This window comes from Octodon degus, unplaced genomic scaffold, assembly GCF_000260255.1.
Source record: "Octodon degus isolate 3935 unplaced genomic scaffold, OctDeg1.0 scaffold00016, whole genome shotgun sequence".
NCBI classification, from domain to species: Eukaryota; Metazoa; Chordata; class Mammalia; order Rodentia; family Octodontidae; genus Octodon; species Octodon degus.
This window is the reverse complement of record NW_004524592.1, coordinates 25218674-25244316: the sequence shown is the minus strand read 5'-3', so window position 1 is coordinate 25244316 and position 25643 is coordinate 25218674. Positions and strand designations below refer to the sequence as shown.

The following is a 25643-nucleotide window of genomic DNA, read 5'->3' as shown; positions in this document are numbered from 1 at the left end:
AAGTATTCTGAGGTGGTGGATTAGTGGTTGGCAGGGGCTGAGAGCAAACCGCCAGCAGTGGCTGCTGTACAGCACAGTGTGTTGACTGTACTGAATTTAATGAACGCTTTAAAATGGTTCATTTTATGTTCTGTGAATTTTGTATCAATTAAAAATTCAATGACAAAAGACCTGGAATGATGGAAGTACGGTCAGAAATGAACCTTTAATGAAACAACTGCTGCCCCTTATATCTCTCCCCACCAACTGTGCTGTCCTTAGGTGAATGCTCTACGCGGTCTGCCACCTCCTTAGGTGCAACAAGTCAGCACTGGGCTGGCCAAATAGCTCAGCGGATTAAAGCTCCTGCAAGTAGGTGCAAGGGCCAGGGGTTCAATCCCCGGGCTTGCTGTGCCAGCCCTGCCCCCCGGGTACACTGAGCCAGCAACTGAGACTGGGCATGGTGGCATGTGCCTGTAATCTGAACTCTTGGGAGGCTGTAAACAGGCAGATCACTACAAGTCTGATCTACTAGTGAGACCCTGAACACCCTGTAGACCCTTCCCTAAAATACAAAAAAAAAAAGTATTTATTCATATAAATCTACGGATTTGATCAGATGATAATTTGCTCAAAGTATACCAATTAAAGAAAAATGCAAGTGTCTTTTAAAGTAAAGGAGCACAAATTTTCTGCAGAAATATTTGTTATTTGTTTAAATAATGATGTGTGACCTAATCAAGTGTACCTTAAAAGCAGACCTTACAACGTAAGACTCCATCACCTCAAGTGCTAACACTTGAAATAAGGAGGTTCTAACCTGGGGATCTGGAAGGCTGTGGACAGGGAGGATACAAAGGCATGCACTGATTTTCACAAGGATTGAGGCGGAACGGAGCAGAGGCAGGAACAGCGGCTGCAGAGCCAGGTGTCTGGGATTCAAGCCAATTCTGCAGCCACAAGCTGCAGGATTAGCATCCGTGGTACCTGACTCTGTAAAACAGAGATAACAAAAGTGCCCACTGCACAAGGCAGGGAAGGCTACAAGAAGCATTCTACACAGAGGACTCCCCAGAGTAGTTTCTATATGGGCTCCATTAGCACCAATTCTACGGTTCTGGGTACCTAACAGAAATCATTCATTTCTCCCTTCCAGTTCTAGGTAAATAAAAATGTGTGGGAGGGGAACCTGGCCCTTGATTACATCTTAGAGTGAAAGCAAGGAATCAGATCTTTATGTGACAGTTCATATATTACTTCCTAGAGTGATCTGCTTCCATGCGAGGGCATGACAATCAATGTTTAGCAGCTTCTGGGAAACCCCAAGCTCCAGCTTTTTCTTCAGAGAAAGAATCTACTCCCTGACTCTTGTAGGTCATGCATAGTGCTTCCTCCTCTGTGACATCAGAGTCCTGTCTGAAGGTGGCAGTGGCACAGGGTGCTGTGGGGTCTGGAGATGGCAACAGGAAAGGCACAGCCTCAACAGGCTCTGCTGAGCCTGGTGCAGCCTCCCTGGTCAGAGCTTGGCTGTTCTTTACAGGCTCCAGCGGTTAGGCATAAGGCCACATCTGTGAAGAAGCGTAACAGCAGGAGTAATACATGGCACTGACAGTGTCCCCCTGCAATCTTGGCCTCCAAGCTGAGCACATCACCCACTGCCTGTGCCCTTCCTGTCCTCGCAAGCTGCCAGCACAAAGGGTTTGGAGACTCCACCAGGCCAGGCTGCCCTTGGAATTCCTTGGGCCTTTCTATAGCCTTTAAAAGTACATTCTAGTTGGGCAAGGTGGCGCATGCCTATAATCCCAGCAGTGGGGAGGCTGAGGCAGGAGGATTGACAAGTGTTTAAGGCCAGCCTGGGCTACATAGTGAAACCCTGCCTCACTAAAACAAAACAAAACACAAACATAAATTATATTTTTTTTCTGCAAAATTTAATCTATTTTGAACTTTCAAAGAACAAGAGAACAGACGATCTCTTTTGTACCGACCACAGGGCAGAGAGGAGGCGAGCCCCACAGGCCTCAAGCTGCCACAGGGGAGCCAGCCCTTGGACCTCATAGGCAAAGGTATTTTTTTATTATTATTATTATTATTTCAAACAAACACAAGCTTTTCCTTAATACGTTTAAAAATTGGAAAGAAAAGAAGACTCAGTCAAACTCAAACCTGCTATGGTTTGCTGAGATAGACTAACATGATGATTAGGAACAAGTGGTAAAATTCTGACAAAACCTCTACACTTCAATTTAAAACAGTTCAACAAATGGCACAGGCTGTGCCATGGTTAGATTTCTGTTCGACACCAAACAATTAACACATACCCCTTGAGAAATGCAGTTTTAAATGACTGCACCTGGGGCTCTCGCCTGCTCTCAACTGCAGGGCTCCACTGCTTGCCTTTGCCGGTCAACAACATGGTGTTACAGCCTCTCAGCCTCTGCGCACAGCCAGTCTCTCCAAAAGGTGGCACAGCCTCAGCAAGCTGATCTTCTCCCTGTGTTTGCATGTTGCCTTCTCCTTCTTTTTGAGACAGAGTCACACTACATAGTTCACAGTGGCCTTGAAATCACTTTGTAGCCCAGGCTGGCCTCAAACTCATGGATAACCTCCTACCTCAGCCTCCCAAGTGCTGGATTACAGGCGTGTACCACCATGCCCCAGCATGAACTCTGCCTTCTTATAGTCAACAGTGCCCCAGGTCTCCTTAGCTAACAGGTGACCTGAGGGCAAAGTTCTTCCACCATACTTTAGTTTCTCAACAGTAAAATGGAGACTGTATCATTTATCTCCCATAAAGTTCAAATAAAGAGTCAAGGAAATAGGTCCATAAACGAGAAAGAAGAGGCCCTCTGTGGATACCGACGTCCCCCATTAGGCCCCCCATGGACCCTTCAGCTGTACCTTCCCAGTGTGCACTAGGACAGGAGCTCTGTGCTGACCCAGACTCCAAAAGAGAGAAACATCACTGGCCCAAACCACCAAGAAAACAATGGGAATGAACCTGCTTAAAGCCTATAACCCTGGAATTAGGTTCCCATTGCTGTGTGCAGAACTGTGACAGACTTGGAGGCCCACACACAGAAGTTCAGTCTCTCAAAGATTCATGGCTCAGAAGTCCAGGCACAGCATCCGTTCTCTGCCAAGGGTCATACAAAGCCAAAACCAGGGGATTCCCCTTCGGGGGATTCAGGTCTCTGTTGTTTGCTGGATGTCCAACAGGGCTGGCTCTGCGTCCAATGTCCTCCGCTCTCCTCTCCTGAGCTGTCTCTCCCTCCACACCAGGAGCCGCATATTGGGCTACTCATTTCTCTTCTGCCACCAGCCAGAGAACACTCTTCACTTTTAAGGGCTCATACAATGGTCTTTTTGGGCACCTCAAGGCAACCACCCTGCCTTAGAGCAATTGCTAAGCTACGAGGACCAACAGTTCGCCACACGCACAGCTCTGGGGCTGCGGGCAGACATCAGGGGGTGCCATTTTGGAAATTCTCCCCATGCCACAAGAAAATGTCTTTATCCATATGAACTATACAACAGGAAATAAACTGGGAAAAATGCCCCCAAAACTCCAAATAGTCATGTATTTATCCAGTGATGAGGAAAATATGGACAGATAAACATTGTAACTCACTGGGATATCAAGACTGTGTAAGAAGGTCTGTACTTAAATTCCATCACTATAACTTGAATTTGTAGTACACACTAGCAACTGTCAAGCCTTACATTCATTTCCTATTTCTTATGACTTCAGTTATTTTATCATCTGAGAATATCATCCCTGCTCTTGGTAGACAGCTCTTGGTTCATAAGAGTTTGTCCTATATGTCCCAATATTCTGAAGTGCACTCACTCCATGACTTATACTAACACTACATCTACACAAAATAACAACTAGTCAATGTACTTTAATAACTATGTACTATACAGCAACTATGTACCTGGATTCATATGTAAAATTATGTTTTTAATATTAATTATATCACACTAAGAACTACTTAGATTTGAAATCTTGAATTCCGTTCTCCATGTTTTGTGACTTTGACATGTTTGTTTAAAAATCCAAATTGGTTTCTGAGAGACACCCCTTTGTCAGTCAGTAACAAATCAGAGTTACTAACTCGAAATAATTTATCAGGTTCATATATTCATGTAAGCTTCATCTAATTAAGCCTCATTAATTGGAACGTTCCCTGACACATGTTCCCTGGCACATTAGTATTTCCTGACACATTTTTACATAGGTGAACATTAGACACTTCTATTTAATCTTTTCATTCAAAATTAATTCCATGGTACCTGGGTTCACAAATTTAATTAGCAGTTCCATGGCTCTGGAAAAGAGGGCCACACTTGTGGTTGTGTGGGAAAGACGGCGGCGGTCACGTTCATCATGCAGAGTTCAAAGGCAAAAGAAACTTTTGCCAAACACTTCTGTTTGCAAACCAAATTGTTCCAAACCAAAGTGCTCACCTCTGTATGTGTATAAGGTATAAACAGACTTGATAGTCTGCACTAAATGTAAACTCAGTGGTGCAGGCATTATGCCCCAAGAGCTTTCTAGGATGTACTCCTACATCAACGTAATGTTATTTAATTTAGTGTCCCTTCTTACTATGAAATAAGACAGGGAATGTGATGAAGAAATTAGTGTGGGGTCCGGGGTACAGGAGGCTAAGAGTGCACCCTGCTCCTCCTGACCTGCTCATTTCCCACACATACTTCTACTCTTCTGGGGAGAAACACTAAAAAGCAAGTTTCCCAAATGAGCACATACGCGAAAGAAAGCTTACAATCTGGACACAGTTCTGCTAGTGAGATGTAGGAATTCTAATAAACCAGAAATCCCTGAGGAGTGGGATCTCTCCCTGTAGGAAAGGAGTAAGAGGCAAGGAAAAGAGAACAGGTGGGCAAGGAAGACTGCAGAGACAAGGAGAGGAAAAGTGAACAAAATGAAAGAACAGGAGAGAAAAAAGAAGAAGAAAAGTAGAGAACAAAGACAAGATAAAAAAGACAGGGGTCAGGGATTTAGCTCAGCGGTTCAGGGTCTGCCTGGAAAGAGTGAGGTCCTGAGTTTGATTCCCGGTACCCACCCACCCACCCCCCAAAAAGGTCAAAAAGATGAAAGAGGAAGCAACAAAATAGGGTAAGTGCTAGCTGAAGGTGTGAACCTGAGTTTCCAAAGCTAACGGCAGAACCTTCGCTAGAACACCAGAGCTGCAAACAAACCCTGTGTGCACTCTTAAGGTGGAGGCCACGCTCCACGCTAGGACCTGCACTATCCTCCAGGACGAGGCGGTGTCCACTCAGCTCACCACCAGCTTACATATGAAGCACGTGGCAAACAGCAGTCAATGCATGCAGTCTGAAGGTTACAGTGGACTTCGTGGAGGAAAACAGATTGAGCCAGACATTAAAATAGGCAGGAGAGAGGTACAAATAGGTGCAGAGGCAACAGCATGGATGGAGACCTGGACGTGAGCCGGTGGATGCAGTAGAGGACCAAGAGATCAGTGCAGAAACACTGGCAGTCACTGCAGCAGGAAACAGGAGATGGGCCAACGTCATGCGGAGCTGAGGAGGTGCAACGCGTGAGCTGGGGGCCTTGCTGCAGCGTACAGGACTGGACACCCCAGGAACAGGTGCAAAACAGAAGAAAATATCAGCGGGTTTCCATCCATAGTGAAGTTTCTGTCTGGAAAATGGCAAAGAAGCTAGGACATGGACTGTGAACCTCCTAAAAAGGATCACGGCGTGACTACTGCAGGGTCTTGTGTGCTCCACTGCACTTGCGAAGTGTACGCACAGCTCGGATGGACACTGCATTGGAGTTGGGCGAGGCTCAATGGCCGGAGAGAGGGAGGCAGTGACGAAAGAGGCTGAGCAGCAGAGGAATGCACAGCCTCCAACTTTGAAAAGAACTTGAGGCTAAGATGGAAGATCACGGCCTGGACAAGGCCAAGCCCGCATGCGAGTTAACATAGTCTATGAAACAAACCTTGGAGCCTATTTCACAAACATCAATGGGATCGTTATCTCCGCAGCAGCCTGTGTTCCCATCTCTATAGTGAGGATCTTCCCAAGTCTAAAAAAAAAATTAAAAAAAGAAAAGATTCAGAAACGTAGGTTAATAGGCCCGGGAGTACATCTTAATCTTCCCACATGATCACCAAGTTTTATAGACGGCTAGAATCCAAGGAAAGATTCTCAAATAGCCACACGCAAGGCCCACCGCACCCACATGCCAGACCCACCCGAGCTCCCTGCTTATGCGGCGGATCTACAGTGCTTCCTCCTGCGGTCCCAGTTTGTCCCCCATCTTCCCATCCCACAGCAGAAGGTGTTTGCAGACAGACTCATCTTCCATCCGGACTCCTCAGGATCTACCCTGGCTGACGCTCAGGCTGCGCCATTCCCGCCTGGTTTCTGGGTGCCCACCCCAGCCTCGCCTACAATTGCTGCCCCATGTGACTTCCTCTGATGTGGATGGCTCAGGGGCCAAGATTTCAATGTTCATAAGTAGAAGTCCGAGTCTCTAAAGGGCATCTCCGAGCGGACACCGTTTTCCCTTCCTAGACTAGACATCGTACACCATGGAAAAGAACGTGTTTTTGCTTGCTTTGGTCTATTAAAAACATACACAAAACTATCTTTGTCATCAAATCTCAAGATCTGGACTGAAACATGTAAAGATGTTGACTGCTCAGTTTCTTAGCGAGACTGTCCCATCAGCTGCGAAAAGCATGATGTATAAGGAATAGCACAATCTAAGTTTGCAATCAGGTTTAAACATCCCTTAGGCCAGTGACTGTGAACCTGTCTGAGCTTTGAGTGCTACAAACAGCCCGCTGCGGCACACACGCTACTGGTGCTACCGATTCCAGAAGCTTCCTAAAGATATTTGCTGGAGATCTGCACTGTAATGGACACAAAACCTGCATCATCTCAAGACTCAGTTTCACTATTACCTTGCACTGTGGATTATCAAAGTTTACTATCTCTTAATTTTATATTAATTTCTGTAATTTTCTAAAGAACTAAGAATGGGCATTTATTTACAGCTAAACCTAGACGAACGCCAACACTTTCCTTCTAGTCTTACTTACAGGACAACTAGGAATGAACTCATCTAATTTTATTTTTTTTTTAAATAACAGGTTCAATAAGCTTTTGCTACCTCATACTAAGGCTACCAATAAAATATATGAGATCTTACTTGTGAACTATGCACACTGGCTATAGATGAGAGACACTTTCTAAGCAATGCACACACATTGTCACACACCCTAGGAGCACTCCACAGTAAAGATCCACAACAACAAACAAACAAAATCAGAGTGCGTGCTGAACACATCCACAACGAGGCCATAATTCGGCATCCTGTTGCCAGGTGGCCCCAGTCTAAGCCTGACTGTTCTCACCAGCTGGACGCACCAGTGTTCTGTGTATGTCTCTCCTACTGGGCAGTGTGAACCGCGACGCTCAGGGGATCCTGGATTATAACAGTGCAAAGAAAGACACTGATTTAGCAGCTCAGGAGTCGTCACACCACAGTTCCTTAAGGAAAACATTAAAACAGTACAAAAAATTGTAAGACAGCAGCTGTAAATGCGTATTATAAACACCTGTGATGGGGTGCTTGTGAGATTTCCACATTAAAATTTAGAGAATGGATAAACTACTAACCTGGGAAGAAACATCATGGGCACAAATTGCAGGAGAAACCCTTCACTTTATAAAAGCTGATTTAGAATTGGCAAGAAGTGTACCCAAGTGATGTAGAGACTATTGTCAAAAATTATCGGCCAAGTGGGGTGCCACTGTGGCCACAGAAAAAGCCAAACATGTCAAGGCATTTTGTGCACTCAGCACAGATCAGCCGCTTTTATGTACAAAATGTTTTAAAGAGATTCATGAATATAAATATTTTTTCTATTTTAATGAAATCAATGCATTTGTTAATTACTGTAATATTTTTATTGGTATGAACAGCATGAATTAATGTATTTTGGCAGTGAATATTCAAATTCAAGGGACTAACTATATTGGATAATTTGCAGACATTTTATTAAGTAAAAAAGTGTGCTTGGATGTTTGCAAGATGTGCACCTCCCCCAGACTCCAGTTTCAAAATTAGCTATCAATTTAGTTCTTGTTGTTGAAGTAATATGTGAACAAGTGCAACTTCTTCAGCTATATGACAACGGTTAATTTTAAGGTCATTTTTTTCAATGACTTCTGTACCAGCAAAAACACTAGACTGGTTCTTTTTTTTAAAAAATCCATATATTTGGTACAGGGTCTCACTATGCAACCCAGACTCCTAGTGATGCTCCAGCTTTCAGCCTCCCCAGCGCTGGGATTACAAGCCTGCATGACCATGCCTAGACTTGGCGGCCAGCTCTGTGTGCCCGGGGGCGGGGCCAGCGCGCATGTGGTGCCGGGATCGAAGCTGTCCCCGCGCTTGCTGGTGCTGACTACTTCTTGTAACTTCTACCTCTGACTTTAGTACTCTACATCTACAGGCTTTAGTGTTATTACAATAAGCGACACACACCAAGTGATTTCACATGTAACTTAAAAATAGAATAATTTCAACAGTAAATTGTAATCAACTTAAAACATTGAGAGCACGCCCTCTTGTGGAAGTTTAGGTGTTTAACTAGGCAAAGAAATAACTAGAAATTTATAGCATGAGGAGAAAGTTCAACATCCAAATATTTGTTTTAACAATAGCAGAAATAGCTTTTACAATTTAGGAGGAAAATGGGCAAGCCAGCGAAAATGGGCTGAATAAACAGATAACTCAAAGAAAAAGACAAATTTATAAAAGATATTGATTGGAGAAATACAAATTAAAAACTGAACACAACATTATTTCAACAATTTGCTTAAAAATCTGATAATCCCAAATACCAGAACCATATATGAATTGCTGGTAGAAGTGTAAATTGTTATAACTTATTCTAGCAAACAACTTAGGAATACGTAGTAAAACACGTAGTTGTGAGTTACATGTGTAACTCACAACTGGATTCCTAAGTGTGTACCAATACACACACAAAAAATTTAGCAAGGACTCAAGAAAGATATTAACAAAGAGTAAAACCCACCTATCAATAGAGAAATAAAGACAATAACTGATCAAAGGTATTATCATTGTTCAAATATTTTAACAAACTATTACAGTGAAAGACAAACTGCCATTATTCATCCTCAAAATCCTCCTCCTCACTATGAACAGTCATGCCATTGTCTTTGCCACTTTCTGAAGCAGTTCTCAAAATGCTCTCTCCTAAGTATCTTTATGAGATGTGAATCAAAAAATATGGTGAGTTGTGCTGCTGAGTAGCACTCAACATAAAGGCAGGGCTGTACAAGCCTGCCACTGGGTCCACATCCACTTTATTCACCGGATCTGGTTCTGTGTGACTTCTAGCTCTTCCCCACTCAAAAGGAGGATGAAAGAGACATTTGGAACCAGCGGAGGACACTGAGGCAGCAACCGGAGACACTCATGAAAAATGATGTCCAGATCTGCCTCAGGAAGTAGTAAGAACCAGGGCTGGCCAAATAGCTCAGTGGATTAAAGCGAGGATTTGTCCCCAGGCCTGCCTTGGCGGACCCACCCCTGGCCTCATCCCCACCTCCTCCCCTAACCCTGGGGTACACTTAGCAATTGAGACTGCGTGTGGAAGCATGTGCCTGTAATCCCAGCTCTTGGGAGGCTGTAAACAGGCGGATCACTGGGAGTCCAATCTAGTAGTGAGACCCTGAACACCCTGTCAACCTTTCTCTAAAACACACACACAAAAAAAACCAAAACAAAGTGGCAAGTACCACAGATAAGTGCTCAAAAATGGGGGGGGGGATGGGGGGATTTGCAGCAATGTGTCTTTTCTGGGATAATTTCTCTAAAAACTGTAAATGTCTACCATATTCCTGATCACTCCTAGTAAGAATCTGACTTACACTGGGCTGGTTCCACAAAAGCAGAGAGTTTGTTTTGCACAGACGCACCCTGAGAACTTTCAATAAGAAATGCTGAATGAATTTTAAATTAGCATAAATGAGAAAGCATGTCTCCATACAGAGGGCTGGCCAAGCAATGTCACTAAAGTGTGAGGGAGCGTTCTGAGAGGGGTTCACGAATGTGTCTTCTACATGTTTCTGAAAGACTTTTTGAAACATTCTCTTTATACTGCACAGTGTTATACTGATGGCTGTACATCCATGAAAATGAATAATTCTGAATCTGCACCTTATTGATCTAGCCGAAAACAGCTTGAAATAATTACCTTACAATCTGTAAATATGACTTAGCATGCTTGCAATTACCATGCTCTGGCCCTTGGGGCTCTTCGAAAATCGCTGATGATACAAAGCTGCCCACACATGGCGGTCTTAATGCCTTCCGGCTTCCCCAGGACTCTGGTCACCAAAGCCAAGGAAGTGAGAGAGCGGCTTGATTGTCACCTGCACTCACCCCTACTAAACACTTCACTGTGCAGCCCACGTCACCAACGACAGTGGGACTCCCAAGGACCCACTGTGAGCTGCGCTACGCTATGTTCTGACCTGGTTGTTACCCAGGGCACCTTCGGTGGAGGGGGGATGGCACCAGGGAGCCAACAGCCCTAGGAGAGTCAGTCGTCTGTCTCAAACTAATAAATGACACCACATAATATTCAAGGCCAATGAACCTAATTTATAATGAATACTTCAATATCACAGTAAGACTGAAGAAACCTCGAATCTCAAGTGAGTCAGCCCTTCAATACGAGCCAGACAGTCTGAATATTCACTCAGAGACATAACACTGCCTGACCTGTGACATGTGGATAATACGATGTTTACCCCAGCCAAACCTAAAACTTGGAGCAAGGCACTCTGGGAAAAGTTACTAGGACTCTGACAGCGAGGCATCTCCACAGCACAGCATGGGCTGCAGCTTTGTGGAGAGCTTCCCCTTGAACAGAATTCTGCTAAGTGCACTCCAAGCAGCTGGCCTGGTAACTGCTCTCAACAAATTTCTTCCCCTCCTTGACAAATCACAAGGGAGCTGTAAGATCTGATATCCACATGCGCCTCCAAACAAACACACACACACTGCATTTGTTCATTCATTCATTCATTCACTCACTCATTCATTCATTCAGAATCAAGTATTTATCAATCACCTGGGTGCCACACCCACGTTGGAGGAGACTAGGGCAGATCCATGCACAGAAGAAATGAATACCGGCTTTCAGAAGTCCGTGTTTCAGCCAGAAGACGATAAACATGATAACTAATGAAATTATCCATAGGTTACATTGGTAGGTGTGATATAAAGGGAAAAAACAAAGCACAGAAACAGCAACTTCAGGAAGCATGGTAAAACTTCTGGGCTTTTTTTTTTTTTTTTTTAATCTTTATTTATGTATTTGGTACAGAGTGTCACTATGCAGCTGGGACTCGAAGTGAAACTTCTATTTTCAGCTTCCCTGGTGTGCGGGGATTACAGGTATGCGCCTCTACACCTGGACTCTGTCACTGGCTCAGTGTGCTTGGGGGCAGGGTCGCATGGCATGTGGCGCTGGGGATCGAGCCCAGGTCCCTGTGCTTGCCTAAGCTGCTGCTTAGTCTTCTAGGCTATCTCGCTGGTCTTCTATTTGCTGATTTTAGACTATATATATATATATATATATATATATTTAAAAATCTTTTATTGACTTATTTGGCTCAGGGTCTCACTACACAGCTCAGACTCATAGTGATCCTTCTGTCTCAGCCTCCCCAGTGCTGGGATTACAGGTGGGCACCACCATGACTGGTTTCAGTAGCCAGCATGGCACGTCTTAGGTTCTGGGGGCAGATACGGCATGCAGTACTGGGGACTGAACCCAGGCCTTGTGCTTGCCAGGCAGATGCTTAGACTGCCAAAGTATATACCTAGCCCCAGGGTTTTTTTGTTTTGATTTTGTTTTTGTTTTTTGAGTCAGGTTCTTGCTCTGTAGCCCAGGCTGGCCTTGACTTGAGGCAATTCTCCTGCCTCAGCCTCTAGAGTGATGGAATTATAGGTATGTACCACCATACCTGGCTGGTCAAAGGTTTTAAAGGAACTTTGATGGATGCCATCATAAAGGTGACCTGGGGACAAGCACTTGAGGAGGTGAATGGGTACACCTGTGGGGAAGGGTAAATAAATCACTTGCTCAATCTGTGGTGTGCGTGTTTGCACATAAACATGCAAGGTCAACATGGATCTCAGAGACAGTAAAGAGCTCTTGTCCAGATATAAGCCCAGCCCCGTCCACCAACACCCAAGGCTGGGCTGTGTCTCTGCTCCGCACCGGGCTTCTCCGCTGCAGCCCCAGGCTGCTGCCCTTGGCTGCTCTTCCTCAAAATGCCTCAAATGCCTGGCTCCCTTCAGGTCCTCACCCCACACCCCTCACCGAGGCCTCCACCCCTTCTGGTCAGCAGCCCTGCCGCATGCTCGCTGTGGCCACTGCTGACCTCAGAAAACAGTTCCAGAGAGTTGTGACCTTTAACACTGCTCTCGCACCAGGAGTGAGAACAGGAACACACAGCATTGGAGGAAGGAAGGCAAGAATGGAGGGAATGGGTGCAGGGAAGGGAGAGGGGGGAGGAAGGGAGGGAGGGGGAGGGGGATGAGGGAAGAAAGGGGGAGGAGGAAGGGAGGAAGGGGCAGTGCTGTGCAGGCCTGAAGTCAGAACCCAGAAGATGGCATAGCAGAGAGTAAGGGCCAAGGAGGAATATGGCCAAAGGAGCAAGAAGTAGGCATGGGTCGATCATGTGGGGCTGGGGCCACAGAAGTTTGTTTTATCCTCCTAGTACTAGGAGGCCCTTGGAGTGCTTTTGTGCAGAAAAAAGATTACCAGATTATAATTCATGCTGCTTTTAAATCACCATACCCAGCTAGATATTTATTTTTAAAACCATCACTTTTGCCCTGGGTATGGTGGCACAGCCTATAATCCTAGCACTCAGGAGGCTGAGGCAGAAAGACTGTTGCAAGTCTGAGGCCAGTCTGGACTACAATAATGAGTTCAAGGCCAGCCTGGACTACGCAGTGAGACCCTGTCTCGAAAATAGTTAAGTAAATAAACAAATAAATAGAACACTGCTTTTGACATTAGATGAAATAATGAAATTTAGATTAGATTATGGAAACTGCAAAGTTAACCATGAATTAGGAGATTCTTGTCACATTCCCAGGTGCTATTAAAAGAGAAAAGCTACTACATCTAACAAGCTGAGAGCCCAACACACAGCACCTGGGAAACACAAATACATCCAGGGGAACAGGACACTACAGACGCTTCCTTCTCCTCCGCCTAATCTCTCACCCCTCATCAGCACATCGAATTCATCATTTTTCCACGGTGAAATGACAACTGGTTAAACAGTTAATGGTACGTACTATGCTACATAATGCCCATGACTTCATCATTAATCACCCCGATCAGGCTGTAGATAAACTGAGATGATCCTCTGCAGTGCTAACATCTACAGCCTGTGTGCAGGGCATGCACACACGACACAGCCCCTTTGAGACCCACGTCCCCGTTGCTTGTGATCCAGCTCTTACTGCTGCATGCTCCTAAGGCCGCATCTCATCTGTCCCTGCATGATGCACACCGCAGGCATGGCCTCGCTCACAAAGCCCCAAGGGACAGGGCCGGAAGTGCGCAGCGCGGGAACTGAAGCACAGCTGGGCTGCTCTGCCCAGCCTCGCATCCCCCACTCCCCACTCCTTTCTTCTCAGGATATCCCAAGCTCTGCAGATGTCTCCTTAGGCCCGGCGGGCCAGGGAACGGGCTTCCCCAGTTTCCAGGGACACAGCGGTTCCCATGCCCCATCCTCCTTGGCTTGAGCAAGACTGCAGTGGGTAGTGCAAGGCACTGCTTCCCTGGTTACGCAAAGCCAGACTCCCTCCCCCATTTCCTTAGGCAGTTCCCCAACAGCATCTTGGAATTTGATGTGAATTATTAAAATTCATCAGTAAAAATGTTCATTCTCTGGACAGACAGATGATCTAATGGATGTTATAAACACCAAAGCAAATGCTTCCTGATGTCACCAAACCCTAGACTTTGGATCCGACCTGGGAGATAGAGTTTTGCTCAGGAAAAAACCGGAAAGAGTCACTGCTTCCCTGGGGTGACAGCATGAAAGGGAAACAAAAGCCAGGCAGGAAGAAGGGCAAACGGAAGGCGAAAGCCCCAGCAGCGCCACTGCCTTACCACTGGTGTAGCCGTGATTATCCACATTTTTACTGTTTTCCACTTAAAAATTATGAAGTCATGACAGTGAATAATAAAATTAAAGTTATCTAAATCAGTTCGCAAGGAGCTTGGAAAACAGTTATTACTTAAAAGATCCATAGATCAGAGCTTTAAAAATGTATCATATATGAAGGTGAATGAAGGGATGACTGCGGAGAAACCTGCACAGTGCTCCACTGACCCACAAGCCGGGCCGAGAAGGACTGTGCTCAGAACGCCACCCGCGAGCGTCCCATGAGCCTGACGCGTGCGCCTGAGCACACACAAACATGCTGAGAAGCACGGTTTACTGATATGACAAAACTACACATTAAAGAATTTCAAATTTACAAATCTCCCAAACTGACATGTCCTTGGAACCAATTTAAATTCAGGTAGCTCACAGGATTTACAAGGCAATTTTTTCAGAAGACAGAAGAGTTTTACCACTGTAACCAAAATGTTACCTGAGGGAGGGCACCGTAGTTCCATATATAACCCTTGTGGGGGAAGACGTTGGCCACATAGCGGGGCTTGTCGCCCTTCATGTCCTGCTTAATGGGATTCAGGGGCTCCTCTGTGGCGATCTGAATGGGTCAGGGAGAGGGGAACAGTGAGAGGGGATGTGAGTGATTAATTCTACACCAAGTGGCATTTTTTACACCTGCCATTTTCAGACAAAATATTCATAGTCCAACTTAATGATCAAAGGTGCTTTAAAATAAATTAAGCCAGCCAGCTCTTATCACTAATTTATAGTACTGTGTCAGAAAAACTGCCTAGAAAGGAAACGTCTGGTTATCTATTTAGGTGCTGGATTATTTAGGAACTCATTACCTCTAACACAAATAATAAAATGATTGAAAAAGCAAGAAGATAAAGATTAATCAACTTGTTTTTGGATTTTCTTTTTATTTTTTATATTTAGTACAGGGTCTACAGAGTCTCACTACATAGATCAGACTCGTACTGATTCTCCAGTTTTCAGCTTCCCAAGTGCTGGGATTACAGGCGAGTGCCACCACGCCCCCTCGTTGTCTCAGTTTGCCCCAGGGGTGGGGTCAGCATGGCACACCGGAGATCACCGAGCTATCTGGCCAGTCCTTGTTTTTGGTTACTAATCTTGGATCTTTTATTACCAAGAATCTTTTATAATAAACTTGAAGATTTTCATCATATCCTCTGTGGTGAAAGACTGGAATCTTTCCTGTCAGAAGTGAAGCAAATGAAGGAGGTGCCCCCTCCCACCTACAGCAGAAGCCTGGGGCGGCCACATCAGCCCCACGGGAGAAACAGGAGGAGAGCAAGTGGGACAGAGAGAGATGAAATAGTAAGTTCGCTGATAACAGTGTCACACATGCCAAAACCCATAAAGACCACACACACACACACACACACACACACACACACACACACACACAGAATAAATAAATACAGGAAAGTTGCAGGATACAAAAGCAACACACAAAAATCAGTAGCATTTCTATACCCTAACAACAAACTACCTACCCAAGAAATCAAGAGAACAATTTCATTTACAAGAAAACTTTAAATACTCCAAATAAATTTAATCAAGGAAGAGAAAGGCTCACACACTGAAAACCAAAGTATTGATGAAAAAATTTAGAGACAGGAGTAAGCAGAAAGATATGCCACACTCACGTACAAGTGTGCATGCTATTCGGAGCTCTGGGAACCAAGCTCAACACCACCCATGTCAAAACTCAAAAGTCGTGTTTTAAATATGGATGTCCAAAAAATCAACCCTAAAGGTCAGACAGAAACACAAATAAGCCCTGACTAACCAAAGCAACAAAATGTGATTCCAAGCTAACTACAAGATAGGATGGGTCTGCGGAGGGATAGGCAGCACTGGCCAGAGAGGTAGAAGAAAAGCCCGGGGGTCAGGGAGATAGCTCAGTAGAATAAGTGCTTCCCTGGCAAGCACAAGGGCCTGAGTTCAATCCCCAGTTCCACCACCACCACCACCACCAGAAGAAGAAGAAGAAGAAGAAGAAGAAGGAGAAGGAGAAGGAGAAGGAGAAGGAGAAGGAGAAGGAGAAGGAGAAGGAGAAGGAGAAGGAGAAGGAGAAGGAGAAGGAGAAGAAGAAGAAGCAAAGCCCAGCACAGGCCAGCTGTGTGCGGGCAACCTGCAATGGGGTTGCCAATAATACACTGTGGGAAAAAACATTGCCTCCTCCATGAGCGGTACGGGGACAACTGGACCCCACTCCCGAGGAAGGAAGCCTGACCCTGGCACCTCACGTGAACACAAAGACCAACACAAAATGGATTAAAGATTTTAAAATGTAAAATCAAAAACCATTAAGCTATTATTCTTCATAAAAACAAAAGAAGAAAACTATATATCAGTTTGGGCAATGATTTTTTTTTTCTTGGCTGTGATCCTAAAAGCATAGGCAACAAAAGCAAAAACAGATAAATGGGATCACACAACAAATTAAGAAGCTCTGCACAGCCAAGCAAGCAATCAACAGAATGCAGAGATGACATACAGAATGGGAGAAATACCTACAATACACATATCTGACCAGGGGACAGTGCCACAACACATAAGGAGCTCCAAAAAGTCAACAGCAGAAAAACAACCTGATTTTAAAATACACAGTGGATCTAGACATTTCTTAAAAGATGGCATAACATAAATGGCTTAGAGCTATATGAAAAAATGATTCACAGGACCAGTGGTCAGCGAAATGCAGCTGAGAGCCCAATGAGCTGTGGCTTCGCCTCATGAGAGCAGCGCCTATCACAGGGCAGCGCTGACAAGGCTGGACCGAGGGAAGCCTTGCTCACCACGGGAGCAGTGTTGTCAGAGAGCCATTAGGTTCCTCGGAAACCTGAAACTGAGCTACCAAGTGCTCGGCAGCCTCAGGAATGGAGAACAGTGCCACAGTGAAGGGACGCCGGCACATTAGTGCAGCTCAGCCCTCCACTGACTGGTGAGGGGTAAGTAAACTGTGGGGGAGCGACACAACAGAGCACTACTTGGCCAGCAAAGGGACAAAATCATGTCACCTGCAACAGCATGGATGGAGCTGGGGATCCTTACGTCAAGCGAGATGAACAGGGCACCGCCCCAGCTCACTCACAAGTGGGGTCTCAAGTTGCTGGAGGGTGGAAAGGAGGTGGCATGGCTGGGGAGAAGGACCAGGGACAGAAGGAAAGCGGCCCGATGGGCATGAGGTGGCAGACAGGAGATGTCTGATGTGCTACTGCACGGCACGCATCATGCACTGAGAAAGCCAGGGGAAAGGACTGGGAAGCTGGCGTCCTAAAGAAATCAGATATGGGAGGAGACACACGTTTTTGTGATTTCAGCATTCCAAATGTGGAGAAGGTGTCAAATAGCACACAGTACGCTATGACTACGTGCAATGTTAGAAGTGTATGTCTCAGTTAAACTCAATTTAATTTAAATTTTTTTAAAAAGATGCAGAGTGTAATGGTGGTTACTGGTCTGAGGGACTGAAAGTAACAGGGAATTTGTCGTCAAAAAGTACAAAATCTGTGACAGGAGGACATAGTCTGGTCTTGTCTGCTTTTATTTTTTAAAACAAGGTCTCACTATGCAGTTCAGGCCAGCCTTGACCTTTCTATGGAGCCAAGGCTGGCCCTGAACTCACAGCGATCCTCCTGCCTCAGCATCCCAAGCACTGGGATGACAGGCCTGTGCCACACCTGGCTGTTTTTGTTTTTGAGATCAATTGCATTAGGGAACACAGTAAATCACAATATCATCTCAACTCCTTAAATTTATATAAGTTGTCTTTTTGCAATAAAATTTTTTCTAAATCATTTTAAAAAACCCATATTCTTACCAAGTAATTTTATTCAAAGTTCTTTTTCTATCAAACATATCCACATTGACATTCAAACAGGGGAAAAAATAATCTGTGGTTTAAAACAAACGAAAACTGCCCCACTTACCACAGATCAGACTCAGACCTGTGGCTCTGCACTTGGCTCAGGCTGCCAGAGGCCAAAGAGTGAAACACGGCAACTTATCAAGAGAACCATCTAATGCCTGAAACTTCCACTAAAACATTAGCAAAAATACTACCAGGATCTAGCAAAATTCCCAGTAGTGTCCCATATATATTGTGAAAATCAAACACCTACACAATAATGCCTTGTTTACACATCCAAAGTAAGACTTAAATTCTACAGAAGGCTTAAATACTACACCAACTAATGGCCACATAACCATAACGGAACTTCTCTAAATGAAGACTGAACCATCAGACATGGGAAAAAGTTGTCCTTGAGAGGTTCATGTTTCAGGGAAAAGCTTAATTTATTTTGAAAATCTAACGAGGGGAAAAGCATGGGGTGCTGGGGAGATGGCTCAGTGGAATAAGCACTTCCCTGGAAAGTGCAAGTGCCTGAGTTCAATCCCTAGTTCTGCCAAAAAAGACAAAACAAACAAACAAACAAACAAACAAAAAAGCAGAAATTCTTTGTGTTCAGAAATTAAATTAGGAATATGGTTTTATTTCAGGTAGAATAAAATCCCAGGGATTAAGTCCTCAGAAATCAAAACTGCCCTCGGTCTCAAATAAACACTTGTATCTATGAACCAAATATACTTCAGAATCTTTTAGCAAATCGTGAAAATATCTGCTACCTTGTCGAACAAAGAGCAGACTCTGAAAATTAAATAACAATGTGTACAATAAACCAGACAGACGAAACTGAAAAGCACTCTTTTGAAATTAAAGTTTACAAGATTATTTTTCAATTATTTTCATTATAAAGACATCTATCAACCCCCTGTAATGCAAAAGAGAAACAATGCTATTGTGTCACTGTTGCGTTAGCGTTTCGACTTTACATTAATAGAAAACGTGCGTACATTAATAGAAAACGTGCATACCTCCATCTTAGCATTGGTCCACCGAGGCACTTCTACAACCATATGAAACAAATTCTGTGGTCAGAGGAGAGAAAACATAAGCAAGTTTACCTATCTTTTATTTATGCACTTGGGATTGGAGAAACTTATGTTCAGTCATCAGAAGTATACTTTGAGGCTTTCTTTGAGACATGGTTGGTGTCTAGAACATACCTCTCGCTCTTCCTTAAATTTCTTCTAAAAATTAAAGAAGTTGTCTAAAACATAGGAGAACTGAAGCCAGCCTGTCCCCTGATGACTGTCCAGTATATCAGAGGTACCTTCAGGAGTGGGGTGGGAAATGTGTTTTGTTTTGTTTAGTTCTGTTTTGTTTTTTGTCCCTTTGAGACAGGCTCTCGCTGCAATTCAGGCTGGCCTTGAACTCACTTTGTAGCCCAGGCTGGCCTTGAACTCATGGCCATCCTCCTGCCTCAGCCTCCCAAGTACTGGGAGGGAAATGTGTTCTGATGTTCATCTCTAGTCTGACAGAGGGAGCAGGGACTGGGTCCCTTAGCCAAGCATTCATCTCTGCTCTCCATGGAAAGAAGAAGTACCAACTCTGTCCCACTCCCACAAGGTTGCTAAGATCTGCTCAATAACCTAGAGGAAAATGCTCAGAAAATTATGAAGTGAAATATTCTGAAAATTATTTTTAAAAAATGGCATCCAAGCTGCAATGAGCAGGTGAGGCAAAGGCCCTCTCTCATTAGAGGAAACATGAGGGTCGCACACAGCAGGATGAGCCTTTCCACCACAGTGGGCAAAGCTGTGGACATCAGATTCCCCATGGAGCAAAGAGGCCCTCGCTCCTTTTTCCCATGTATGAATTTGGGGAAAGCTCTCCTCAAAGGAGAACCCAGGTCAATAGTAAATAACAATAATTTCCCATAGATTACAAGGAGGACTCCAGCTGAAAGACAACTTGCCTGCAGTGACGTCAGTAACAAGCCTTCTCCAAGAGAAGCAACGATTGGCAGTTGCCCCTTGGAGCATGGCCAGGCTGCACAGTGCCTGCATTTTATAATCCGATAATTACAATCTGAATTATACTTTACTAGCTATTCATTTTGATTGTATTCTGTAAAACTGTATCAGTTCACAGCAGATAGAAATAAACCTGAGACCACAACATTAAGTGAAATAAATCAGACACACAATGCTAAACATCACAAAGGTTTCTCTTACATGAGAAACCCAAAGTATAAAGAGCAAACTATGAGATAGATAACAGGAAGCAGAGAGAGACATCCTTCTCAGAGGAAGGGGACCAAAAGATGGGGGGGGGGCAGAGAAGAGATGAGAAGGGAAGATGTGCGATGCCCACACACCCATCTCACACAGGTATAAGCATTATGTATGGCAAACATACACTGATTTAAACAAAAAAACTGAGTCCTCTTCCACAAATATTTGTGTGTGTGTGTGTGTGTGTGTGTGTGTGTGTGTGTGTGTGTAGGGTCTCACTGCACAGCTTGGACTCATAGTGATTCTCCTGTTTTCAGCCTCCCCAGTGCTGGGATTACAGGCGTGCACTACCATGCTGGGACTCTGTCTCCAGCTCAGCGTACCCAGGGGCAGGTCAGCGCAGCCTGTGCTGCTGGGAATCAAGCCCCTGCACTTGCTTAAGCAGGCACTTAGTCTACTGAGCTATCTCACAGGTCCTTCCAAAGATTATTTGAGAAGTAATTTAATCTAATTCCTTCAATCATGCCACCCATTAAAATCTCCTGGGAATCTTTACTCAATTAGACAAAAAAGATTATTGGATGCCCACCACCCACCAACTCATTGGGGCATTGCTAATTAATAAAAACTCTTCAAGTTTTCATGTGCAGCCAGATTAGTGTTCTTTGAGCCTGGCTAAACACTATCTTTGTTGATTTTTTTTTTTTTAATTGTATTTGGTGCAGGATCTCACTACACAGCTCAGACTTCTAGTGATCCTGCTGTTTTCAGCCTTCCCAATGCTGAGATTACAGGCACACACCACCGCGCTGTGTCTCAGTGGCCCGTACTCCATGCCTGGGGGTGAGGCCAGAGCAGCATGTAGTGCCGGGGATTGAACCCCAGTCTCTGCGCTTGCCTAAGCAGGCAGTTAGTCCCCTGAGCTATCTCACTGGCACGAATCTTTGCAGATTCTTTGTGAAATGCAAGTGTGCTAATTCAAAGAACATCATTTGCACAATAAATAAAATATACAGTGAGCCACACAAGTCATGGGGTTTTCACTGTGCTTCTCTAGGTAAAATAAATGTCTGCACACCCACCCACAAGAAAGAATCCCAGCCACTGCCCCGTGGATGCGGCCCCTGCTGGCCCAGCTGCAGTGGCTGTCCTGTCCTTTCCTATGCTCTTTCCTGATGGGCCACACCTGCTCACATGCATCTGAAGATGCTGCTAAAAAGAACCGAAGTGAATGGCAGATGTTCACATAATACATTCAGCCCTGAAAGCCTACCTACACAGGGAAAAGTGCACATGGCCCGGTATGAGGAGGTGACAGAGGACCATGCTAGCAACAACTGTGTCATTGTACAGCTACCAGAAGGCTCTCCTAGAAACCTGAATTAGGCCACAGAACAACAGGGGAGGAGTGGGGTTGAGTGGGAGCCCACATACCGCTGCCCCCACTAATGGCTCGTTTCTAGCCTACTTTCTTCTCTCAGCTCCTCCATTTGCCCTGTAATTTCTTTAAAACCAGTGTTAGCCCAGCTCCCTAAGAGGAATGCCAATTATAAACCAACAATGGCCTCCAGCATTTATTTTTTAAAAAATCAAAGAGGCAAAAGTGAACACAAGTCAAATCAGAAAGCTGTGTATGTGCATGGAACAGCGACTTCTCCTTTCAGTCCTTGGCTTCTCTCCTTTTTCCTCTCCTGTATTTTCCTCACAGAAGTAAGAAAAATAAAATATATAAAAAGTAAATGCCAAGTTTTATGTATTTCAGAAAAGACAGAAAGAAATCACACTTCTGCCTCTCCAACTCTTTAATTTTTTTGAAACAGGAATCTTGCTATGCAGTTCAGGCTGGCCTTAAGCTCACTTTGTAGTTCAGGCTGGTCTCAAACTCACAATGATCCTCCTGCCTCAACCTTCCCAATGCTGGGATTACAGGCGTGTGCACCACATCCAGCTAAGTTTTCAACTATACACAAAGCAATTTTACTCTGCCTTACCCATGGTGTTTAAGAAATACATTTAATTTGATGATCTGAATTCAGAATAAACTTGTCCCACTGCAACAACAGATTCAGACTAATACACTAAGATTCAAATGCTGAGTCCCTAGGAACCATAGAGGCTGGAGTCCCTCTCGGGGGCACTTGGTATCTCAGCCACTAGCTCTTGACCCTTGTGGCTCAAGGAGCCATGCAGATTAACCCAGCCCCACCCACTGAGGAGAGATTCAGTCAGCAGACAAGGGATAGAGCCAGGAGTCTGAATTTCTCACAAGCGCTCCGGGTGGTGCCAGTCTAGATGTTTCAAGGACTATCTGATAAACAGACTTGGGCAAACAGAAGGATGACAATCCAATGGTGTAGGGATTATACACCCCCCATGGCCATGTGTAGAAGTGGATTTAAAAGACTGCCATCAAAAAGCTCTGCTGGGAGGGGCCGGGGAGATGGCTCAGTGGAATAAGCACTTCCCTGGGAAGTGCAAGGGCCTGAATTCAATCCCCAGTTCCATAAAGAAAAAAAAAAAAAAAAAAAAAAAAAGCTCTGCTGGGCAGAGAACAGATGGAAATAAGGCTGGAAAGGGCAGAGTAGAAGGAAAACTGTGTGAGCTGAAGGGATCCCAAGCAACAGTTGTGGAGTGTCAACGATGCGTGTGGGCCTGTGTGAGTAACTCCAGCTGCTGGCAGGTCCGACAGTCACGGAATTCAGTGGCATATCTAGAATATACTTTAGCCTAGAATATACTTTATCGTACAGCTGGTATGCAAGTGCTCTTCTCTCCTTCTGAAAACTACTTTTCCTTGGTGCCAAAACTCTCTCAAACGTATGCACAGTTACAGTTTTTAAAAATAGGCAAACTGACCAATTTTCATAAATATTTCCATTAGACTATTGACCATGATTAATAATTTGCCATTAATATCTGGGTTCTTGTTTCGATATTCTCTAGTTGTTCACTTGAAAAGCGAAATGGCAATAAGGTGCAAAGGACAATCAAATTCAGAGACAGAGGGACAAGGTCACCAGGAGCCAGAGGCCAGGGGAGTGACTAGGGGATGGGACCAGAGGTTCAGTTCCGGGTAATAAAATGTGCAGGAGGTAGATTGTGGTGACTGCGGCAACTCAGTGTTCAAGTGCCCAGTGCCGCTGAACTGTACACTTTACCAATGGTAAACTGGCGAGTTGTACAGTGTGAATATTTTATAATAAAAAACATTAATAGTAGTATCAGGTCTGCACGTCTTATAGAGAGCCTAGAGGAGCACTGTCAAAATGCACATGGTCGGGCTGGGGAGATGGCGCAGCCGGCTAAGCTCCTGCCTGGCAAGCACAAGGACACAGGTTCAATCCCTGGTACCACACACCATGCTGGCCCTGGAACCCCAGGTGAGCGCTGTGCCTGCCACTGCAGCTGGGTGTGGTGACACGCCTGTAACCCCAGCACTGGGGAGGCTGAGACAGGAGGATCACTACGAGTCCAAGCTGTACCAAATTAATAAATGAATGATTTTTTAAAATGCACATGACTGTCTTACAGGGGAAGATATTTAGGAGCAGTTCACACAGGTGCATGGTCATCAAGGGCTTCCACAGATGGTGTAGAAGTGACTCTGCAGATAAAAGCACCTAGACATACCTCATCGCCTTCACTCCTTGCTTTCTTGGTAGGAATGCCCCTGTCCTGGAAGAGAAAAGGACGGCAGCTGTGATCGGCATGCTTCACAGGCGACAATTAACATGCTGCACAGCAATAACTTGGTCCCTGATGGGCAAAGGCTCCACCTCAGAGGCTGCCTGCAGCTCAGACTCCACGGAACACCTGGTGTTCCCAAGAACATAGCACCAGGCTGTTCTATAAAATACATGACCAGAAAAGCTAATGCTCTTTCACGTACTGTATATCTTCCAAGATTTTATAAAACAAGTAAAGGCTCTGTTCGGTCTTCAAGGAAGGACTGGCAGTTTCCCATGATTATGGTTAAAACCCTGGTTTCATTATTGCAGTGCGACTCCAGGGAGCAGGGCTGACAAGCCGCGAACTTGTCAGGCCCCTCCCGCCTTGAATTCCACCAGAGTGATGACTATGCTGCTTCTAAGCTTTTCTGAACTCAACCTGACTACCACGGGCTGGGAGAAAAGCCACACCATTCACAAATGCTTGTCCACTGCGGGGGACACACATACACCGAAATGACTACTAATGAAGGAAACAAAGTAAGCAGAAAAATAACCAGCCTGAGTCAGCCCTGAAACTATTTCTTTCCCCAAACTCTAAATCCCAAAGCACAGGGTGCCAACATTCCAAGCATCACTGGCTAAAAAGTAGGGGACCCTGCCTACATAGCCACCATCTGTACCAATCGGCATTCCCAGAAATCACCACCACCTCCTATCTCAACCTGTTCTGACCCAGTTTCCATTTTGACCCAGATCCTCCCTCCACTGACCCAGTGTTATGCTCCTGATGTTGTTTTCTTCTTTCTTCCCTCCCTCCCTCCCTCTCTCTCTTCTCTCTCCCCCTTCCCCTTTGGAGTTAATAGAAATTGATGTCAGGGTTTCCACATAAGAACCATCCCCAGCGCCTCACTCACTGTAAGACAGGCCTCTGTCAGTGACCAGGTTGTGCTGGAACTTGCAATCCCCCTGCCTCAGCCTCCTAGGTTACCGGCACTGCAGCATGTGCCACTATGCCTGGCTGCACTGACCCATCCCTCTCTTCCTCCTTGTTCCACCTCTGCACCTATCTACTACACCACTCTCAAAACCAAAGTGTGAATCCTGTGCCTGTTACGAGGCACACAGGCCTTGTCATGCCGCCCCTCAAATACGCTCTGCCCTACAGTTCCCCTTATAACAGCAGCTGGACCGACTGGCTGCACGACTGTCTGCTCCCACTGTCCAAGAACGAGGTCTGTCTCAATCACCACTGCACACTTGGGGCCTGCAGCAGAGTCCAGCTCACCACAAACATGCGAGAGGGTGATTTCCTGAATGGGCGAACACTAAAGCAAACAAAGGTATGCCGGTGTTGGCCAACTGAGAGGGGGGAGATAATGAGGTTTGATGGTTCATTGGCTGAAACAAAACTCAAAGAGAACTACATAGTAACCCTGAGTGACTTCTGCCCTCCTGACTCCTTGTCTCTCCTTATTCAAGGACCCACATCCTATAGCAGACACTTAATGAACGAGAGAAGGAAGACTGCAAACTCTGGAGGCCCAGCCCTACTTACCACCCCACCCCAATAGTGTAGATTGGTGACCACAGCAAGAGTGTGGCTGCTTACAACAGCAAGCACAGAGA

The 25643-nt window shown here is 45.1% G+C and overlaps 1 protein-coding gene across 1 annotated transcript in view; it reads right to left on the bottom strand.

Moving 5' to 3' along the window:
• Nucleotides 1–25643, bottom strand: part of Ppa2 (pyrophosphatase (inorganic) 2) — a 77235-nt gene that overhangs the window by 37526 nt on the left and 14066 nt on the right. The window contains exons 3-6 of the mRNA XM_004626772.2: nt 23977–24021; nt 19144–19197; nt 14714–14833; nt 5975–6061 (exon numbers count right to left, since the gene is read on the bottom strand). Coding sequence (XP_004626829.1) covers nt 5975–6061; nt 14714–14833; nt 19144–19197; nt 23977–24021 — 306 coding nt within the window. The remainder of the gene's footprint in view (nt 1–5974; nt 6062–14713; nt 14834–19143; nt 19198–23976; nt 24022–25643) is intronic.